The sequence below is a fragment of the Lepisma saccharinum genome, chromosome 4 (assembly GCF_977018435.1).
Source record: "Lepisma saccharinum chromosome 4, izLepSacc3.1, whole genome shotgun sequence".
NCBI lineage: Eukaryota > Metazoa > Arthropoda > Insecta > Zygentoma > Lepismatidae > Lepisma > Lepisma saccharinum.
Genome location: NC_139232.1, coordinates 55,850,607 through 55,866,943, shown reverse-complemented (window position 1 = coordinate 55,866,943; position 16,337 = coordinate 55,850,607). Strand labels below are relative to the sequence as shown.

Sequence of the window (16,337 nt, the reverse complement as noted above, 5' to 3'; positions counted from 1 at the left end):
AGTCCACATTATGAACAGTAAGGCTAATCGGGGCAGGACTTACAGTTTAAAGTAGGATCCGAACCACTATGTGCCTCCACATGGACTCGAACTCGGGACCCCTTGATTACAAGGCGACGACGCTACCACTGCGCCATCGGAGAGACCAATAAAAGAATAATCCTCATGAATCTAAAATATGAGCTCATGGAAATTCATGTATAGCTTTTCACCAAATATTGTACTTAAATTTCAAGATGAAAATTTTCCTTCATGTGGTAGAGTGCTGGCAGCATAGCTTGGCAAATTAAATTTTCAAGGTGTTATCATCTCCATTATTCTAAGTGTTCAGACTCTTTCTTAGTTCGTATGACGTGAAGATTAGTGAAGATAGCCAAACCTAGTATGTACGCTCCTGGTGGAATGTTTAATGCTACCCAAAGTTGTCTCAATCTGGCTGAGTACGTTCCAGTCTCCCTGACATTCTAGGACTTTACACGTACCGAACCTGCCAAGTATGACCCTGATTTATTCACGTCACAGATGCTCTTGTTCCGTCTTTGCGTGCCTTATTTTCCGTTCCGTTCCGTTCATCCTGTGAAAGAAGCTCATTGCAGATGCTGCAAGCATCATTGATCATCCAAGCCAAGAGAGAGGATGCAGGACAGAGAATCGCTTACCTGGCATTCGCGGATGAAGTATGGCTCCCCCTCTCCCTTGTGTGGTGAGAAACCCCCATAGCTTATTCCCCGATGGGAAACTTGCAACTTTGAGAGAGAGCGCGCTCGCGTCAGCTGTGGGATTTATTGATGACGGGCGGAATCCAGAGGTCAGAGTTTTTACTCCAACGTGCAAAACATGTTGATGAGCGCTCCTGGGGATATCGGAGTCTTCTGCTTTCAAGATATCCCTTAAGTGGCTTCATTAAGTTTGACGTCATCGCGACGGTGAATCCATAATTTTCTCTTTGCAGGCATCTGCGTGGGTTTTCTCACGAGAGTGACTCAAATTCCTCTAAAACAAAGTATTTCCTCTCAGCTGTCTGTCGCCACATGTTTGTGTAGTTTGAGGTTTTTGCAAATGTTTTTTTTTTTTTTATGTGTTTCGTTCATCTTCATGAAGTAGAATAGTAGTTTGTCCTTTAAATGTGGTTTCATCCACAAATAATTAATTTTGAAAGTTGGCTTGGAATTCACAAAAGAAACTGTTTGGCCTAGGCGATAGATACAGTATTATTGAGACCAGTGGCGGTTCCTCCATGGAACAGAGGGAACAGGCTGTTCCCTCCTACTTATCGCCCATTGAAGCTATTTAAATTATCTATATTAACATAAGAACACTTCTTTCTCCCGAAATCAACATTTCCAAAAGTAACGCCGAGGAAAAACTTTCACCGTGACTGGGCATTTGTTTACTTCATGTACCCTCGTCGTTCCACCCTTGGTTCCACCCTCTACGGCCTGATGCAGAGTATTTCCGACCACGCGCGAAGGTAAACGATCCTCACCACTGAAGCTGAACTCTCTAGCTGTTCCCTGCGAGAGACATAGCGAATTCCTTTTCTTTCGAATTTTTCCTAAGTGCTAAAGTTTAATTGCATCGTAGTGATAGTTTTGAGTGTAGTAAGTCCATATTTTCCTAATTTCATTGCAAAATTGCGTCTTGTCATTCATAACGAACTGGAAAAATCTTCTACAGTCTAAGCGTCTGCTAAATGCCTTGGCTAAACGCTGCGAAATAGCTTCCGAGGGAACAGCTCGCGTCAACCTGTTCCACCAGCCACAAGACGCACGCAGCGGCAGGACAAGAAAGCGAATGTTGCGAGCGTAGGGTTCCGAATGTTGTCGACCGACTGAAGACGAAGACGAAAACTTTTAGTTCATCGAACTTTACAGAAAAGACAGCAAACCAATACCTATCCTAACTGGATTAAAGACTAAAACGAAATCATACACAAGGTATTTTCAAATAAGTTACTACAACTCTGTAAAATGATTAACTGGATACTCTTCCAGCGGCAAATTATTGTTGTCCTTGTTTGTTCCTGAGAAGGGAGTTTGGAACAGTTCGGGTTTTGTCACAATTTCTACAAATCTAGCGGAAGTCATGAAAAAACTCGGCCATCTGAATGTAATTATTTCATTGAGGACGTTTGAATTACAAGAATACTCAACTCTACAAAAAAAAGAAGAAAAAAAGCCAAAGTAATCTACAAATAGAGAGATGAAACAGGTTTCGACCAAACATTTATTTCCTCTGATCACTCATAAATTGCTTTCATTATTTTTTTTCTTTGTTGTGCATCAACAATTTTGTTTTTAATGTTTTCTTTACATTATATCATATTTGCTTTAACAATGGTATTGTCATAATTTTAACGTGCTTCATGTATGTCACTTCTGACAATTTGTAACATATGTATCGTATATTTATTTGATTCATTTCAGTAAGGGTTGAATTTTACTTGGTCAACTGCATTATATTACTACAGGTATGGGAGCTGGGGGCAAGTGCAGGTCACCTGTTCCCCTGCCTGATTTAACACCGCACGCCACTGATTGAGACCCATCATGTTGACTTCTTGATGTTTGTGTCTTTGGACTGTGGCGGCGCCACTGAACGGATTTTTTAAAAAAGAAATAAAGTGGCTAAAGGCCTCGGGAAGAACTTCTCATTTTGCTGTCCGTACATCAAGAAATTCTGGTTATATTTCGAGAACATAGGCCTAAAGTTTCCTTTTTGCACAGTCATTTGCACTCACAACCAACTAATAAGCAAACATATCATTAACATATTAATCGACCTCTCTGAGAACTCGACAAGAATTGCATAAAGCACACGTGAAAGAAGATATATAAGCTACAGGGCCCTTATGGGTAAGATTTGTTATAAGAATCTTTGAGCAATGATTTATCAACGCATCATCTAGCCATCCTCAAATTTCCCTCAACAACTAAAGCTTTGCACTAATTTATTTACGAATATATTTCATGAAAATTTGCCGTTGCACCTTAAAAATATGCCCTTGCACCTTTGTCGTCTAACAGAGATAGGTGAGAATATAATATTAATTTGGAACTGATAAATGCTAAGGACAATTTGTTAGTGTAAATCTGGATCTACTAGAGGAAGCTAGTTCTCACAATGTTTGAGCTGTATACAAACGTATCATCAAAAGAAAAATGCAAGAAGGTACTTACGTCTTTGTCCAGTATGTTGAACCAATGGCTGATGTCCTTCCCGGCGTATGCAAGAATTGGCTTTTCTAGATCGCTGCCAGCAAACTCCCTAACCAGAGGCGTCAGGTTGTAGACTGTACCAAAGTACGTGACCCAAAGATCATGGGGTTTGTTGTGCAGTGCCACTTCGCCCGAAGTGTAGTATCTCCACGTCCACACAGGAGGCGATTCTACTTCCGGTTCCTCCAGCTGCTTCGCGGTCGACACCGAGCGTTCCGAGTCTTTGGCGATCTTCTCTTCGGAGGAGCGATGCTGGCTGCCAGAGGATCTCCTGGTAGCTAGTGCCTCGCAAGACGCGGGACGGCAAAGTACCAGCGACGACCCTGATTCAGTTTTCAGAGATCCTTTAGCAGGACCTGGCACTTCTGCTTCGTCTGCGTCTCCATCCTCCTTCGTCGAACTTTGCAGACGTTCCCCGATGCTCATTTGAAGAGTCTCTCGTTGAATCGACCCTACGGTCCCTGATATTTCGGTTATTGGTTCACCTTCCGGCTGTTCCTCTTCGATCTCACCCTTCTCTTCGTCTACACTTACCCTGATCTCTCCCACCAACGTAAGATCCAGGGTTTCCTCTTTGGATCTCATTTCTGATGTCCTTCCCTCCGCTTCTGCCACTATCTCCAATTCGGAAGTTTGGGGAACGCTCAACAATGCATCTACCTGTTCCGACATGCTGAAATTAAAACAATAATTGTAAAAAAAAAAAAAAAAATAGAACTAGGTAACTATACTTTAGCATAGCAAACCATGGTATTTTATTGTAGACTCCTACAAGCATTAAGAAACATGGAAGCGACACATTTTCGTGATCCGTACACAAGATGTGAAAAAGGGACTTTACTGAGAGTGTTGTGATTTAGGTTTGTAATCAAGAGGTCTCGTGTCTGAAACCAAGCATGAACGCAAATCTTGCACTTCTGATCCCATGTAAGATTGTAATTTCAGACGTCATTGGCTTATGTGTGGAAAAAATAACATTTAAACAAACTTTGTCAAATTCTGAGGACATGAGAAGTTGTCGTCATTACCTAAGCAGCGGATTTTTCATATTATGACGTTTAAAAATGTTCTTGCACATCTTTACTTAGATATAGTCGGGAAAGATAAATCCGTTAATGTATATAACGGACTCATATAGTAGGGGCATTCCACGAAAAGTGGTCCTACTCCTTGTTAATAACAAAATGAATTAATATTATTATTTTTTAAAATTTCAATAAGGATTATATATTTGTGAATGCATATAATTTACACATTTCACCAATGAAAGTTACTAGTACCTTCAGCCTATATGCTTCGCAGACAAATGAAGTCAAAATTTGCTACATTTTAAAGCGTCACGCACGTAACGTATTTTTGTTAATGCTTCTCATGCTTTCAGCCTATGCCATCATACTCAAGATTTTTTTCATTAGTTAGCAGACAGTTCTATGAAATATGTTCATTATGAATATTTTAATCCAATATCATGTCAGGAACCTTAAATTTTGTGTGTAAAATGTCACGCACGTAACTCTGGAATGCCCCATTGAGGCTAAAGTTGATTGATTTATTAATTTTCTTTATTTTTGTTCGCTTTTCTGCCAATTTTGGCTAATCGTGAAGATTAGGATGAATGGTGATATAGTTGAAATTGATGAAAGATCAATAAGAAACACACATGGACAGAACACAACAAAAGCCCCACAGAATATTATTCTGGGTATAATGTCCAGACGCCAGAGCTTCGTTAGTCTGCAAAATGCAGTCCAGGGTGGACTATGCGGTAGAGAGGTTGACGTTTGGTAATCTTCAGAAAGGACTGTCCGCCCTGCTTCTTACATCCCGAGTGAAGTGTTTAACTGTCTGGTTTTTACCTTCAGTGTGCGTTGTAAAATTGCAAAATTAAACAAAAACGAATCTTTAACAATGTATTTAGTGGCCAGAATCCATTAACGTAAAATAAAATCAAAAAGGTCATTTTTATACACTTCAACGTGATTATCATATTGAAAATGATTGGGAAAATTTTTACGTGCAAAATCTGGTAACCAAAGTTAAACCTCGAACTTTCCCGTTTCCGACCAACATTCCGCATAATTCCACTCGAACTCTGGATTTCACTTCCAAATTCAACCTGGGTCAGTTGTAATTTTTTATGCTTCACCGAGAACAGGAGGCGCAACTTCCGAAAAGAAGAGCTGCAATATCACCCCTTCGCAGCTGGAAAAACTTTTCAGAAAAATAAGTCTCTTCATCTGGGGTTCTGAGTGTGCGCTCGTGCTGCCCTCGAGCGGTTGGCTCTAAGCAGAACGAAACGAAATCTCTTGGAGAGAGAGGCACGTCTCATTTAAATGTACGGAATGAACTCGAGGCGGTAAAATGGGTGAACGCGAAAAGACAATAAGAGATGATAAAGAAATAGTAGGCAAAGGGAAAATGCGGATTTTTGCCAATGTAGAAGGAGCTAGAGAAATTAAAGGAAGATAAATGGTGTGGGTACGTGTGCTGAAAGAGTAGAATCCTAGCGAGATAATTTTGTAGATGTTCGTCATTTTCAAGATGTGTTCTTTAGAAACTCAAGCTTGGTTCGTATAAGGACACTGTATATAACGTGAAGTAATAAAAGAACAAATTCGTGATGTCATTAAATTGATAATCTCGCATAGACGCTGTGAATTATTGGAAGAGACTTTGTTTACTTACTGTTGACTCAATTATTAACTTATAAGCTTGTGTAAGAATAATAATCATTATTTTTGTACAATGAAATCTCATTACTGCTTGAAATGTAATATATAAAGGGTGTTCTAGAGTGTAAGTTTATTTTTATACGTAGATTACAATGGTTTATGGTTTACATAGCCTATGACGACCTCAACAAAAAAATGTATTTTTTATCGTTTCCAACTGAAAACTTTTCGAATTCTGGAGGATAATTCAGAAAAAGTATGCATCAAGTTTCAATTCTATGAAGTAAAATATCATTAGGTTTCCATGAATACATTGTTCTTGACTCTCAGCATTAAAAAGGTGTTCTAAAGGCTTGTGTTGTCAGGGATTCTGTTTTTACAAGACTGTCCTGTATTCCACAATCTGTTTTGATGTCCTGTATTGTATAATATATTATTTTAGTGTAATATACAATACAATGAAGTTTAGAATATTATTGTTATGTGTTAGTTTATAACAGTTGGTTTTTAACATTCCTGTTCAGTGTTTCATGTATTGGCAAAAAAGAATGGATGATATTGTACGCAGTGCACTTTTGGGAAAAACGGCATGAAGTCGACAAACAGACTTGCACGTGTTAAGGAAAGCGTATGAACAGCATTTTACAGCGATATTTTTGCTATATTTTACACGTTCACATTCCTCATCATAATTCGACAAAGATCATACGCATAATGCTTACCAAGCATGTTTTCAATGCAGGATCTGATCTGTTTGCCCGAAATATGGCTGCGGAACGTGATTTCGCGCACTGAATTGTGGGAAGAAGTTGTTCGCTGAATATCATCAATTATGGTAACCCTACTACTGGCCACAGTTTGATCCGAGCTGCCAGCTAGTAAATATACTTGACAAGGACTTTTTGTAAGGATACCTGTTCGAAGCACTGTGTTGACTTGTCTTTCTTCTACATAATTAAGGAATATTTTTTTTGAAAAATCGGACGCCTACAGTTATTCCATGTAATATCTGTATTTTAATATTATTGATGTATGCATTTATTTAAAAATAATAAAAATCTTTGTAACCACCAAAAATTGTAATTATCTATTATTAGTTACTATATTAGATGTATTTAAGGTCGGTTTTGGTTAATCGTATTGATATAATACCCTCACTTGATATACCTATTGTTACTTCTAAATTTTTTAAGTCTTTAACAAGATTTACTTACAAAACTTTTGTAGCAGTAACATCTATTGTAAAAACGGGAATAATTAATTACTTCAAGCTAGGTTTCTAATTGCACTGAGAATATGTCATACAAAGGTACATGTACGAAGTTCAAGGTTAACTTTACTATGCTGACACTAAACTCTATGATCATATTGTAATTTGCAGAAATATTTGGAGAGGGGAAATTTCGTGATTACCTCAAAATTATTTTGTCAAGTCAGTGTAATGATCTCATTTGAAGCGGTTTATTCACATCTGGGAACTTAGCAATGTCTCGGTCTCGTCTCGAATTGTAAATTCTTGTCTCCCACTCGGTCTCGTCTCGTCTCGGTTTATAAGCAGTCATGTCGTTCTCGTCTCGGTCTCGAAAGGCATGTCTTGGTTTCGTCTCGATACAACTGCACCGCACAAACTTTAACAGTGTATAGAGATCGTTAAACCAAACAATATTTCTTTGCAAAATTTTTATGTTTGACGAATTTTTTCGACGTTACAAACCCTCGAAAAACGTAACTTTATCCTGAAATGAATTTGCAATAACTAAAACAGAATATATGACTTTTCTATAAATAATCAGGTACATACCCGCTTTCAATTTGATTTGGGAATATTTTTGAAACTGCTCGAATGAGATCGACAAGTCTCGAAATGTATAGTCTCGATTTTTACAAGCCAGACTCGTTCTCGAATTACGAGACTTGCCTCCGTTCCATTCATATTCACATCTGCAAAGCTTCCTCGTCAAACAGTAAAACTGTAAATTATAAACTCCATCTGAAGTTACGTTGTCCTAAAATCCCATTGCACCTTTCTAGAGTTCAACCGCGGGAATGCTGCATAGAAAGTACAGAGCAATTGAAACAGAGTTCATATTCAAACACAATGGCCTGTAATGAGATAATGAGAGCATGGTTGACAGCCAAAACAAATGTTGTTGTAATGGAAGTCCATTTGGAATCGCCAGAGTGCAACAGAAACTAATAATGGAGTGTTTTTTTGCAACTCTACAACTCCCAGAGCATTGTATTGGTGATGTGGATGGCGCTTCAGATTGACCTGGACCAACAGCTGCTCGTGACATGAAAAGATTCCAGCTCTTCCATTCATAATCCGGAGAAACCTTTTTCCAATAATGTTTCCTCCCAGCCACAAGATGGCTCTGACCTCATTCCACTCCCCCTCCAGAAAGTTCCCAACCTTTGGAATACAATGGAGGCAATTTTACGTATGAGTAATGGTTATCGAAGGACATTTTGTTGGGAGGACTAGAAAGAGTACGACCTAGGTTCTTGGTCGCAAAGAATAAGACAAGAATGTCGTCAAAGTTGCCTGCCAAATCTTTTTAAGGCCTGGAGAGCCTGCCTTCGCGATTGCCTAAAATAATGATATCCATGCGCCAATTCGACCGTCTTTGCAAGGAAATTGATAGAAATATGATGCAAATGCATGGACGTTTTTTTTGCTTGCCAAGGACCTTACAAACTTAAGAGAGTCTACATAAATCTAGATTTAGCTCGGCGTCAGTGATGCACAAACATGAGCCAGAAAAACCCTGAGTGAAAAAACCTCTCAAGCTGAGTCCAAAATGGAAACTATCCTCAAACTGATCGATATACACAGAGTGTGATTTTAAAACAACACTAATTTTCTACGTGGTCACAGAGGGTGATTAGGACTGGTCCTACAGTTAACATTGACTCCTGGGTAACTGAAATCTGCTCCAATAGGGAATCGAGCTATCCCTTGATTAAAGAGCCAGAACGTTGACTATAAACTGTCGGGGAGATGTGTGAACTTCTATCAGGATAAAAAGACATTATACTACATGCATACATAAGCACAAATATCAAAACTTCATTTTCCAATACAAAATCTTATCACAGTTATATGTTCAAGTACATTGTTCAAGGAAACAAACATTTAATTCGAGTTTGGCGTTTTTCATTTTGTATTAGATCAGTAACGGTGAAAATGTCATAAAGAGTACACTCCACGATATATAACATTCATTGTTCAATGTTGAATATGATGTTATTTTATTACATCCTTAATATAATAATAATAATAATAATAATAATAGTTGCAATGGTTAGATATAGCACCACGTCCAATATTTCTACAATTAGTTCACAACATATTATCATTTAAATTATCCATGAGTTTTTATCAGTTCACGACCATTGTTAAAATTTAAAGAGAGAGGTAATTTTGTTTACCCAGTATATTTGTGAAAGCAAATTTTCTCTTTTTTGGTTAAAGTGTAACCAGAAAAAGTTTTCATTTCTTTCAATAATTGTTTCTTAGCTGTAATATATTCTGTCGTAAGATATTTTCTTAAATTGGAATTGTATATATATATATATATATATATATATATATATTATATATTTCTATTTAGGTTATACCTCTTGGATTAATTGTAACGATGAGAATGAATGAAAAATGGATGATGTGATGAGACAAACAAATGCCTTGACCAGGATTCGAACCAAAAGGTCATTATATACTGCCTCCTTTTTTTGTCGATCCTTCTTCAGTTATATTCCACGTAATATCTAGCTTTCGAATTTCATCCTTTTCTCTCTAGTTTCATAACATCAACACAAACAGCTATGTATTATTCGAGATTCGGACTCGTTGGGCCCCCTGCATTGGAGAGATTTGCGCTGGCCACTCCGCCTCAGTGTTGTTACGACGTGTAATAGTAATAATATCTGCTAATGATATTAAATGATATCCTAGCCTCATAAAGACACTAGCCACAATAACGGAGATAAAAGAAAGATTGTAATGACGTAAAGAAAAGCGGGAACAGTGTGAGATGATCATCCATATCTTATTAGGTCTAAATTCAGAATAGTAAAGAGAGAAAATAGGGCAATGTATTGAGATATCTAACGTAATAACTTCTTCCACACATTTGCGATCTCTTATAAAGCAAGCAAGCGCTGTCGTGCGAGGCTTGGAGTTTGGAGAGAAGGGATGGGATTAATTTAATGCAACATTGTGTAGTCTGCGTAGAAACTTCTTCCATAAAGGCCATAATCCTTTGTTTGACAAAGCATCGCCAACCCTCTTTGCATCGAAGCTTCTGTGGGGACGATATTCGATGCCAGTCACACGGGGCCAGCTGTAAATCAATGAAGCCGGGCTAACCTCCTTTGCACAGCCTGCTCTAACCAGGAAAACTTACAAAGTCTGCCATCTTGTAGAAGCAGCTGGTATTTTTAGAACAACAAGCGTTCACTGTAGAAGCGTTGTGGTCATGGGCGTATATAAGGCGGGGTGGGTTCAACGGGTCCAACCCAACCTCCCATTTTGGTTCAGTTAAATTACCAGATTACCTGTTCTATCCGCTTGTTCATAATTTTTTCTTCGGACTTAATTTATTTTCCTAAATTCGAGACGTATAGGACGGTATATGGATGGGAAGGAAATTACGTGATTCCACACACCAGATGGGACTGCAGACTAAATGTCTTCAATTTCCTGAAAGTTTCGGAATTTCTGCAATAAAGACTGGTTTACATTGTTTACATTGTTCGAGTGAGCGGGAGAGCTACTGGGACGAGTTACTGGCCTGTCTGCTCGACTCGACCTTCTATGGCGAGTAGCTGTTTACACACTTTCTACTCGGCTCCAGCAAAGTGGGATAGTGGCTGCAGCTGTTTGGTGCTCTTTCGACAGAATTATAACCCATCGATGACGTTGGCGATTTTAAAAAGAGAAGTTCTGAAACGGTTTACACACTTTTTTTTTCACGAGAAATATATACAATAATGCACGAGGACATGTCTGGAAAGAAAACTAATTTCCTTGATTTTTCTATTTTCAATCGTTCTTGGTTGTACGTAGAACGTAAATTCTTAATTTTTAATTTTACTTCTACGCCAAATACATCAAGTCTCATCTCCTACACTTATAGCCTCATACGCCTGTAGTTTATTTAGTTTGTTCCTGTAATTGACACAAATTTTATGGACACTCGCACAACACAGACTCTACTGTCCTCAGAGAGCGTTTACATTGATCGAGTGGTCTGTCTAGTTTACGCACGAGTGAAAAATCGATGGGAGAGGAAGCAATTAGGTCGAGTGGCTGTCCTCCGTGGATAGCCACTCGACTGTCCTGACTACTAGAGCGAGTACTGGCTCCAGTACTCTCCCCAGCTGTTTACACGGGGAGAGTAGCTCGCTTTACCCTACTCGCTCGAGCTACTCTCCCGTCTACTCGACCAATGTAAACCAGGCTTAAGAAACTACATCGGGACTGTCAAATAAGTTATCATTTTTACCCTCGAGTCTTCTTAAAGAAATTCTGTTCTTAAAAACGCAGTGCAAGAAAACCAGGTAATCATCGTAACATTCTCAAGCTGTTTGACACAAGATGAACAGAGAAGTATCAGTGCTAAGTAGCGTGACTTCGTGACTACATACACAAAACTGTCGGTCAGCAGTGCCCTGGATTTTCACTACTGAAAAAAAGCAACCCTAAACATACCAAAAGGTGAACCTCCCCTCCTTACGTGAACTATACGCCCATGGTTGTGATATCTATTTTTAGTTTACACTATGTCTTAACCAGCCGTCTAAACTTGAAGAAGTCTCGTATTGTAGTAACAAATGAATCCACTACACTTGTTTGGTTTCAAGCATGTCACGATGAAACAAGCAATGAAACAACAGAGTCTGCTGACTGGAAATAATGATTTTTAACAAACTTATACTCACACGCGCTCGAGTTCGATACAAAAGAACATAAGGCAGTGACAGTTTATTAAGTCTAACTTGTGAATATAAGAAACATAACATTTTCAAGAGAAGTTTGCTGGTCGTTCATGTTTGGTGCAGATGCGTGTGCTAGTATTCATGAAGTACACTGAATAACAGCATATTTTTTAAATCACTTGCAAATAATCGAAATAAATAGTGAAGGAAATCACTCTATTTCATATTATTAAAAGCCTTTCCATAGTTCCAGGAAGTAGGGATGGCCAGATCCGGATTCGGTTGCCGGATCCTAAGGATCCGGATCCCAAACTTTATCCTAAGGATCCGGATCCCAAACTTTTTCGGTTCCGGATCCGCGGAATTTTCAGATCCGGATCCTGAACTTTCGGATCCGGATCCAGAACTTTCAGATCCGAATCCAGAACTTTCGGATCCGGATTTTTCGAAACTGGATCCGTTTTGATATCCCACATGCGCTTCTTTGGAAAGTAAGAATGTGTTTTTAACATATTGTTACTTGCTAATATACACACACACACACACACACACACACACACACACACACACATATATATATATATATATATATATATATATATATATACACACACACACACACACACATATATATATATATATAGTGTGTGTGTGTGTGTGCGTGCGCGATTTGTAATTAATTAATACACTTACAAGGGAAGTCTATGTCTCCGCCTCCGATTTCCATGAAACTTGGCAGGTGTATAGAGAGGTCCAAAGGAAGAAATACGTGTTTTTGTGTTTCAGCTATAAAAAAAACTGTTTTAGGGGGCAAAACCCCCTCTCAAATGTCAAGATGAAGACAAATTGACGCGGGGATCTGACTCCTGTGTGCCATTCCGATTTCCATGAAATTTGGCAGGTGTATGGAGGGGCCCAAAGGAAGAAGTACGCGTTTTTGTGTTTCAGCTAAAAAACGGTTTAAGGGGGTAACTCCCCCCCCCTAGAATGTCAAAATGAGGAGAAATTGAAGTGGGGATCTGACCCCGAAACCACTTAAATATGGCATAGGAAGAAACAGGGGGCATAGGGTCCCTCTATACACCTGCGAAGTTTCATGAAAATCGGAGAGGGAAACACAGTGGTCAAATGCCCACTTAAATTTGTCCTCATTTTGACATTTGAGGGGATTTGCTCCCTAAAACAGTTTTTTAGCCGAACCAAAAAAACGTATTTCTTCCTTTATGTCCCTTTATACACCTGTCAAGTTTCATGGAAATCGGAGGGAGACACTGGGGTCAGATCCAACTTCAATTTGTCCTCATCTTGACATTTGAGGAGATTTTGCCCCCTAAAACAGTTTTTTAAGTGAAACAAAAAAAACACGTATTTCTTCCTTTGGGGCCGTTTATACACACACGTGCCAAGTTTCATGGTAATCGGAAGGGGGCACAGGAGTCAGATCCTCACTTCAATTTGTCCTGATCTTGATATTTGAGGGGGTTTTGCCCCCTAAAACAATTTTTTTAGCTGAAACAAAAAAACACGTATTTCTTGCATTGGGCCCCACTATACATATGCCAAGTTCATGGAAATCGGAGGGGGACACTTAGATAACCTCCCTTGTTAGTCTTACACTTTGTAATTATATAACACTGCATATATTATAATGTTTTATTTTAATTTGTAAAACTGTAACTGTAGAACAATTGTATAATTTTTGTATAACATTTCTATCTTGTTATATGTGTTAAAGGTTTCATCCTGGAATGGAATTTCTCACATTTATGTGTGTTTCCATTTCCAATACATTCGAATGAATACATATTCGTTTCAATGGCATTTACAAAATCACCTCTGACATTTTATGTTAAACAAGTAGGATTATTTTTGTGCACGAGTGTGTTAGCCGATGAGTAGCAAAGTATTTTAGGAACAACACTTGAAATAAATCTTGTAGGACTAACTAATGAAAAATTTATTTGTAACCGAAGATCATAATACCTTTTAAGGTGTGGTAATATTATAATGGGATTGAGATACGAAACTCTCGGATCCGGAACTTTCGACCCGGATCCAGATCCCGAACTTTCGGACCCGGATCCAGATCCGAAACTTTCGGATCCGGATCCGTTTGGCCATCCCTACCAGGAAGCAGCAGTGCTAAGACCAACTTTATCAAATAGAAATTCAATATTTGGTCTCATAACGATACATTGACACGATAATCACCTGACATGCTTTTGTAATTTTGATATGAATTAAAAGGTTTTACTAAATTGGGTATTTCAAAATATAGTATAATATAGACAATATAATTTGATTAAAAATAATAGAAAAATTGACTAGTGAATCTATTAATGTACAATCATCGGCAAAAAAATGAGACACCTAGATCCGGAAATGCGTTATGCGTGTTGCCTAACTCTATGACGATAGAACAACTTCCAATTGAAAAGTTGGTATTGAAGTTGCCGTAGATTTAGGCAACACACATTGCAGTATTTCAGGATCTAGGTGTCCCATTTTTATTGCCGATGATTGTACATTATATCATATTAAACTGTTTCATAAGTTGCTGTTTGAGGCCATTAGATGTTCGTTCCACATGGATTTATCACTTATCGTCCATTTTTTTATCGTTCATCATTCATTCTTATCGTTGTAGTTAATACAAGAGATAGAAAAGTGACGTAAAACAGCCGACAGTGACACTGTGCGTACAAAATATTATTAGTTATAACTTTAATACTGCAAACAATTATTACTATTAGATTTATAATTTTATTGTGCAAAAATAGCACTAGTAATAATAACAATAATAGGAAGAAGACTAGCATGATGCCCTAATTTTGCCACCCCTGAACTTAGTGTATAAACATGTTCAGAAACACCTGATAAAACAGGTAGGTCGGCACTGAACAAAGCTACTGATCACTTGAAAGCCGAGCAATTTAAATTGTAGCAGGGCCAAACAATCGCTCTATTTCCAACAGAAGGATCAAATGTACTTTGACCCTGTATTTTTTCATATTGTTTGTCCACAGATTACATATAAAATTGGAATCACGTACCTGTTATGGTATCCTTGTCTCTGAATGTATTCCGCTGTGCTGGAACTTCGGGACAAGATAACCAAAGCAACGGGGACAATGAGGTGTTTTTACCATGGTTACATAACTTGAGAGAATGTATCACTTCAGAATTACTCAGGGTGCCTACAAGTTCGTAAAAACAAAATTCCATGACTTTTCCGGGATTTCCAAAATGTCCAGACCGAGAACCAACATTTTCCAGACCCGGTCATCAGGGTGTGTGAGCATATCTGGAAGAATGTCACTATATTTTAGCTAAATAATTACACTTATAATTCCGCTTAACCAAGTTTTAGAATATTAATTTCGCATGTAAAGGAAATAATGTGAAGAAAGACTTAAGAGTAATTGACTATTGGATAGAGGGAAGGAAACAATTGAGTATGAGGGATGTAGCATTTGAAGTGTATTGGCTTATGGTTAACAAAGAATAATATCTTAAAATTAATAACAATTATAGTAAAATTTAGTAATATATTATTTTAGATAACTATCTACCAAACACGTCCCATCCCATATTGACACAATAAAGAATACCAATAGTCACTTATTGTAGTAGATTTCTAAGTGATAAAGAGTTCAAAACATGACCTCTTTCCTAGAGTATTTACTAAACAATTTCTGCTCCAACTGCAGGTAATTCTCGGCAGGGTTGTTAAAGGCCAAGGAACCAATAAATTCTAATAGGTTCAATTGGGTTCCGATACAGGACCAGAACCTTTTCTCTCGCACAATTTAAATTCGGTCCAAGTTGGGTATTGTTTCATTTAAGAAAGGTTCCTGGACCGATTTTAATTCAGTCTGAAAAAAGGTTCCTGGACCGTATTTAAACTGATGTGTTAAAAAGGTTCCTGGACCGAATTGAAATAGTTTACAGATAAAAGGTTCTTTACTGTCCATAACCCATTTACGCTTGCTGATTTTCTCTCCTGGACCGGAATTGAATTTATTTAAAATTCCTGGACCTTTAACAACTCTGATTGTCGGTACTGATGCATCAAATTGAAGCCCACAACAAATTAAAAATGTCTTGCTTGTCTTATTTTAGTGCATCAATTGATGCGTTTCTGGTGAATTCAATATATTTCATGTATCTTCTTATAGTTTTCTATGTGCAGCAGCGTGTTAAGCGTCCTAACGGGGCGATAAATTTAACAGTGATGCTCAAGCTCCCTTCGCCTTAATGTGTTAATGTAGCGTACAATCGATTTATCGTTAAAATTTAACGTAGCTTGGATGAACCGGTCATTAAAGTAACATAATCTATCACAGCAAATACCTTCATCGGATACTTTCCCCGTCAATAATATACACATTACACAGGGTGTCGTTGTACATCACAGCGTGCAGCGAACATCAAACAGAACATTTTTTCTCAGCATCGTTTTTCTCGTTGGTTGTGCAATGTGTGATTGCATACTTACAGGATA

At 38.1% G+C, this 16,337-nt stretch overlaps 1 protein-coding gene across 2 annotated transcripts in view; it reads right to left on the bottom strand.

The window, feature by feature from the left end:
* LOC145986477 (cytochrome b5 domain-containing protein 1) overlaps positions 1-14,935 on the bottom strand; it is a 122,749-nt gene extending 107,814 nt beyond the window's left edge. For both annotated transcript variants that reach the window (XM_083120526.1, XM_083120527.1), the window contains exons 1-2: positions 14,887-14,935; positions 3,180-3,891 (exon numbers count right to left, since the gene is read on the bottom strand). In XM_083120526.1, the coding sequence (XP_082976652.1) occupies positions 3,180-3,890 (711 nt within the window). In that variant the 5' untranslated portion in view covers position 3,891; positions 14,887-14,935. The remainder of the gene's footprint in view (positions 1-3,179; positions 3,892-14,886) is intronic.
* Between the last annotated feature and the right edge of the window lie 1,402 nt (positions 14,936-16,337).